The 7,099-nt window shown below is 40.2% G+C and overlaps 1 protein-coding gene across 1 annotated transcript; it reads left to right on the forward strand.

Annotated features, from left to right (window-relative positions):
- Positions 1-1,400: 1,400 nt before the first annotated feature.
- Positions 1,401-2,327, forward strand: LOC127682182 (olfactory receptor 5V1-like). Its single transcript, XM_052178575.1, has one exon. The coding sequence runs from the start codon at positions 1,401-1,403 to the stop codon at positions 2,325-2,327; it is 927 nt and encodes a 308-aa protein (XP_052034535.1).
- Positions 2,328-7,099: the final 4,772 nt, after the last annotated feature.

Raw genomic sequence — 7,099 nt, forward strand, 5'->3', positions numbered from 1 at the left:
AAAAAGTATGAGTCTTTCAAGTTCATTCTTTTTCCAGTGTGTTTTTGTACTTGGGATCTTGCGCAGTTCCACACAGGTCTGGAGATGGACTTCTTCAGTTAGAAAACAACACATGCTAGGACTTGTGTTGAACCTCCATATTGCTTTGGGTGTTGACATCTTAACAGGGTTAAATCTTCCTGCTGAGAAACGGGATTTCTTCTCATTTGTTAGGTTTTATCTCATTTCCTCCAGCAATATTTTGGATTTTTCATTTCCAAAGCTTTCATCTTCAGTAAGATTCACTCTAAGTACTTAATTCTTTTAGATGTATTATAAATGGAATTGATTTCATAAATATCTTTCCTAGGTTATCAGTGGAAATATTTGGGGTGGAACTGTTTGGGTTCATGTGCAATGTTGCCAAACTTATTAGTTTTAGCAGAATCCTGGCAAATTGGTAGCAACTTTCTATATGTAAAATCATATAATCTGTGACTAGGGATAGCTTAATCTCACCTTTTCCACTTTGAAAAAATGTGTTGTTAGTATTTTACAATTTTAAGTTGAGAAGACATTAAATGGACGCTGGTATATAGCTCAGTCACTTAAGTCCTTATTGTGCAAGTGTGAGAGTCTGGTTTCAACTCTGACACCCAAATAAAAAGTCAGGTCTTATTGGCAAGCACTTGTAACCCCAGTGCTGGGTGAGCAGACACAGAAGGCCCCTAGGAGCTCACTGGATAGCCAGTCCAGCCTATTTGGCCACCCCAAGGTCCCAGAGAAAGACCCTGCCTCAAAAAACAAGGTGAATAGTTCCGAAGAAACTACACCAAAGATTGACCTGTGGTTTCCATGTATGTGCACAGATATGTGCACATTATACCTACCCCACGAACATGTGTGTACATTGCAAGCATACACACATACACACACACACACACACACACACACACACACACACACATCTTATGTGCACAATGGGAGAGAAAAGACTCTAAAGTGCAATGCTCTGATCTGAGGAGTAGTAGTGATATAATCTGCAGGTGAATGAATTCATGTAATTTTCCTTTTTTTTGGAATGAAAATTTATGTCTTTTAGAGAAAAAATGAAAGTTTTCAAAAATAGGAGAATAATAAAAGAGGTATATTATTGAGGCCAGGAGACAAGGAGCTGATAGGGATTAGCATTGGCCATGACTGTGTTTCCATTTATTCTCACCTCTCATCAGCCATACAGGTTTGTGGGAAATCCTGGGCTCCAAAGTTATACTGATCACATGAAGGCTGGCCCAGGAGGTGACCACCATCCGGACTCCTTTATGAGTGTCTACTGGACATGGCCCTGGTCATTCAGAACCATGTTTGACAGTGTCTTCAGTACATATTTACTCTCAGCCCTTTGTTCTCTGTTTGTAGCAATGACTACATTTGAAATGACCAATCATACGCCTGTCACAGAATTCATCTTCCTGGGATTTTCCAACCACCCCAGCCTGCAGGGTGTCTTCTTCCTGGTCTTCCTGACCATTTACCTGACAACTCTCCTGGGGAACACACTCATGATGGTGGCCACCAGGGTCAGTCCTGCTCTCCACACACCAATGTACTATTTCCTCAGCAACTTGAGCTTCCTGGATATCTGCTACACGTCCACCACCATTCCGGTTATGCTAGTGAACTTCTTCAGGGAGAAGAAGACCATCTCCTATGAGGGTTGCCTTTCCCAGATATTCTTTTTTGTGACATGTGCTGGCACAGAAGGTGTTCTTTTGGCTGCCATGGCCTATGACCGCTATGTGGCCATTTGCCACCCTCTTCGGTATCCAGTTCTCATGAGCACAAGAGTCTGTGTCTGCTTGGTGATTGGGTCCTGGCTCTGTGGCTTGGTGAATTCTGTGACTCACACAGCACTGACAACCACACTCACTCTGTGTGGCCCCAACCAGATCAGCCACTTTCTCTGTGACATCCCATTGCTGCTGAAGCTCTCCTGCTCAGACACCTCTGTCAATGAATCTGTCCTCCATGTGGCCAGTGCCACCATTGGCCTGAGCCCCTGCCTGTTCACTGCAGGTTCCTATGTTCTCATCATCTCTGCCATCCTGAGGATTCCCTCTGCTCAGGGCAGGAGAAAGGCCTTCTCCACCTGTGCCTCCCACCTCACTGTGGTGGTGGTTTTCTTTGGAACAGCCAACTTCAACTATGACAGACCCAGTGAAGGCCACTCCCTGGACATGGACATATTGGTGTCTGTACTCTTCTGTGTTGTGACTCCCCTGTTGAACCCCATCATCTACAGCCTGAGAAACAAGGAGGTTAAGGGTGCTCTTAGAAAGCTTACTTAAAAAAACATGGATTCCCTAGTGTGATCAATAGTTCGATTGTCTTTCTTTCTTTTTTCCTTTATGTCTGGTACATGAAAACATTTTTTCTAGTTCTTTGCGAATTTTGCACAGTGTGTGTCAGTCTTATTCAACCCCTCCCAAATCCTCATACATCCACTCTTTGTCCTACCTACTCAATTTTGTGTTTTCTTTTTCTTATTTTTTTAAACACCAGTCAAGTTCAATTCGTGCTGCTCACATATATTTTTGCTGTGTGGCCCTTCCTTGGTGTGTGGTTGTTTTTACCAAGGGCAGCAGTCTTAAAGAAACCTGGCTTTCCTTTTCCTGGAAAGTTATCAGTTGCCAATAGCTTCTTGACCAGGGATAGGACTTTATGGCTATCTTCGATCTCCTTGCTGGGATTTGGGCTAGATTGAGTTTGCACTGATCTTGTGCATACTGTCACAATCTCTGTGAGTTCACAATGTAGTTTCCCAGCTATGTCTGGATGACAGTTTCCTTGCAGTCATCCACCACCTCTGACTCCTATGCTTTGCCTACCTTCTCTTCTACAATGATCCCTGAGCTTCGTGAGGAGGAGATGTAATACACATGTACCATTTGTGTTCAGCATTACAAAGTCTTTAATTCTCTGTACCTTGGATCTCTATATTAACTACCATCTATGGAAAATAGAAGTTTTTCTGATGAGAGTTGAGAGATGAATTAATCTGTGGCTATAATGGTAAGTCATTAGGAACTGGTTCAATATGATATCCACGTAGCAAACTGATTGTAGTAGGTTCTCCTCTAGAAGCTATGAGATACCTAACCATGGGCTCTTGGCCCAGTAGTGATCCTGTGAATGGGTTTTAACTTGTATAGCAGGACTTCAATCCACTCAGAACGAGATTGGTTGTTCCTGTAACATTTATGTCATTATTGCACCAATTGGTATGTCTTTCAGGCCAGTTGTATTTACAGCTCTCAGGGTTCACAGCTAGATAGTATTGATGATTACTTTTCACCTACAATAGTGTGCACACTATCTTCTAGCATTATTAAAGTCATCCAGTAGGAATGAGGCTTCCAGGTCAATGCCAGCTTGACATCTCTATATTATGATTCAAGTATGTAGTGTCTTCTAGGGAGGTTTGAAGGATAACCAGCAGCATTGGCAATCACCTGTGATTTCAGAGGTCTATGGGACATCACTGGACCACACTTGCCAAGAGGTAACCCATTCCTGGCACTTTTATTTGTTAGTCTTCTACTGGCATTTTTAAATTATTTAAACTATGGTGCTTTCATCATGACTTTTTAATGCATGCATGTAACATACTTTGTTTATATATACTCCCTCTATGATATTGTTTCTTTTTTCATTTTTCCCCTTGAGTTAGGGTTTAATGTACCTCCAATTCACTATGTAGCCAATCATGATCTCAGACTTCTGATCATCCTACCTCCACTCCTAGAATGCTGCTGTGACAGGCATATATCATGTCCAGATATGGGATTGAACCCAGGCCTTTGTGCACAACAGGCAGTTGCTCTACCAGCTGAACTAGATCCCTAGCCCTCTATAACCTTTTCATCTCTCTACTCCCTCTCATTTCTGTCTCCAAATATAAAAGAAAAATGTGAATGTTGTTTTTATAAGTCTGGTTTATTTCTCTTTATATAATGGTCTCATGTTTAATTTGTCTGAAAACAATAGAATTTCATTTTCTTTATTGCTGACTAAAACTCCACTGTGTGTATATTTCATGTTTCATTTATCCATTCATCTCTTGGACACCTAAGCTAATTCCAAAACTTAGTTCTTTGAGGAATCTTCATCCTGATTTCCATAGTTGATGGATTGATTAATGTTCCCAGCAACATTATATATTATATGTTATATAGTTATGCCTTCATTCCTGTCAGTATTTTATCTTATTCCTTGTTTATTTTCTTGATTCTATACCATCCCAACTGGATATGATGAAATATGATTATTGTTTTCATTTGTAGTTCTCTGATGGCTAAATACATGAAACTTTTTGATTGGCAAATTGTGCTTCTTTATTTGAAAATATCTGTTAAGTTCATTTGCCTGTTTATTGATTTGGTTGTTTGATTTTGAAGGGTGGGGTTTTTCTAGTCCCTTATATATTATGGATACTAATTCTTTGTCAGATAAATAACTTATAAAGATATTCTCTGATTCTGTTGTCTGTCTCTTCAACCCACTAACCACCCCTTTTCTTGCAGAAACTTTTAAATTAGTTATAGTTGCATATGTCAATTCTTGCTTTTTTTTTTTCTCTGACCTATTTGTACTTCTATTAAAGTTGACGCCTGCGTCTTCATCTTTAGGTTTCCTTTTTCTACATTTTCCTTGAACAAGTTCAAATTTTTATGTTTTATTTTGAGGTATTTGATTTATTTTGAGCTGTTTTATTTATAGTGAGAGATAGAGACCTACTCTCAGACTTCAATATGTGGGTACCCAACAATCTCTATAGCTGTGTGGGCTTATTTCTGGATGGTCTATTCTGTTCTCTTAGTCTGTTTGTGGAAGAACCAGATGGTTTTGTCACTATAGCCATAGTAGTTTGAATGAGGATGGCCCCATAGCTCAGAGATTTGAAGCTTAGTCTCCAGGGAGTGACATTACTTGAAAGAATTGGTGGTGTGGCCTTGTTAGTGGAACTGTGTCACTGGAGGTGTGGCTTGAAGTTTCAAAAGCTCAAACTAAGCCTAGCGGCTTTCTCTTCCTGCTGCCTGCTTATCTGTATGTAGAACTTTCAGCTGCCTCCTCAGCACCATGTCTACATGCACACTGCTCTGCTTTTCACCATGATGATAACTGACTAAACTTCTGAAACTCTAAGCAAGCCCCAATTAAATGTTTTCTTGTGTAAGAGTTGTTATGGCCATGATATCTTTTCACAGCAATAGAACACTGACTAAAACAGAAGTTAGTCCCAGGGACTAGGGTATGAATGGTATGACCATGCTTTTGTTTGAAGGGATATGGAAGTCTTTGGGACTTTGGACTAGAAAAACAGTTGGATACCCTAAGTGGGACTTAATGGGCCACCCTAGTAGGAACATGGAAGACAGGGGTGTTGACAATGACATAGAATGTTGGGGTCTGGATCAAGAGGTTTCAGAGAGAATATTAATAAAAGACCTAGAGGAAATTTTTGTGATATTTTAGTGAAAAGTGTGTCTGCTCTTTGTCCTTATCCAAAAAATATTACTTGAGGCTCAATAGAAGAGTTTTAGATTAATGATGTTGGTAGAGGAGGTTTCAAGATAGCCTAGTATTATTGACTGTGTCATGTGGTTATTAGTGGCCATTCTCATGCAGATCTATCTATAATAATAAAAAAAGAGCAAGCTGAGCAAGAAAAAAAATTAAAATGTATGGTTTAAGGAGAAAAGGAGCACCAGGAATTGTAATGGAGCCAAATCTAGTGCTCAGGGAGATAAAAGGCTTTAAAAAAGTCTGGAGTTAAATGGAATAAAGGAAGTGGTGACCTCGGGGTAAAACCCAATCAGCTGACCTTCCAATTTATGAAAAGGAATTAAAGGAGAGCTTAAACAGGAAGGAGACCATTGAAAACAGAAAGCTGATGCATATGTGATTGCTAGCCCCAGCAAGCAGAAGAACTTAGCAGCTTTAGGCAGTTCTGGCTTTAGAGTCAAGGATACAAGGAAAGGGGCTGTGGAATTATCCTCTGTGGCTAAGAAATGTCATTGAGGCCAGATGTGTGTCAGGGATGTTTCTGCATGGAGTCCCAGAGAGGCCATTTCATGAAGTGCTATGAAGAAGCCTGAATGTATGGGCAACACCAAGAGGTTGGAGGTGCTAGAGTCTTGGGATACCAGCTAACAGGGTGTGAAAACAGCCCAAGAGAGAGAAGTGTGTTGTAGTCAATAAGATTGGAAGGAATTGGAGATCAGAAGAGCACTTTGACATCAGACATGAAGATGCAAATTTTGGAATTTACCCTGTTGGTTTCTGGTCTTACTTTGGTCTAGCATGTCCTCACTGTGCTCCCTTTCCTTACTTTTGCAATGCTGTATATTATGTACCATTTTATGTTGGAAGTAAGTGATCTGATTTGATTTTTACAGGGGTTAAAGTTAACAGAATGCCATGAGTCTCAGAAGAATCTGTGAACTTTGAGACTGTGATAGACTATGGGAATTTTTGAAGTTGGACTGAATGTATAATGATTTGGCTACAAGCCTATGGGTGCTAGGGGATGGAATGTGGTGGTTTGAATGAAAATGCCCCCCACAGGCTCAGAGATTTGAAGCTTAGTCACCAGTAAGTGGCATTACTTGAAAGAATCAGGAGGTATTGCCTTGTTAGAGGAAGTGTGTCTCTGGAGGTGGCTTTGAGGTTTACAAAACCACAATTTAGGGCCAGTGGCTCTTTCTTTCTGTTGATCTGGATGTAGAACTCTCAGCTACCATGTCTCCAGGACATGTCTGTCTGCATGCCGACATATTTCTTCTCATGATGATAATGGACTAAACCTCCCAGACTATAGCCAGTCCCAATTAAATGCTTCCTTTCAAAAGCATTGTGGCCTTGGTGTCTCTTCACAGCATGCGAACATTGACTAAGACAATAGCATTATAGTGTAACTTGAATTTTTATGTGACATCTCCACCATCACTCTTGGCCCAGAATTGGTTTGGTTAATCAGGTTTCTGTGTATTTCCAAATGAATGTTATGATTATTTTTCTATTTTATTGTTCAGTATATGTATATATAATGTAGTATCTT

The sequence above is a fragment of the Apodemus sylvaticus genome, chromosome 4 (genome assembly GCF_947179515.1).
Source record: "Apodemus sylvaticus chromosome 4, mApoSyl1.1, whole genome shotgun sequence".
NCBI lineage: Eukaryota > Metazoa > Chordata > Mammalia > Rodentia > Muridae > Apodemus > Apodemus sylvaticus.

Bases quoted from the DNA above. Each gene is read 5' to 3' on its own strand.
- LOC127682182 (XM_052178575.1), top strand. From the start codon at position 1,401: ATGACTACATTTGAAATGACCAATCATACGCCTGTCACAGAATTCATC.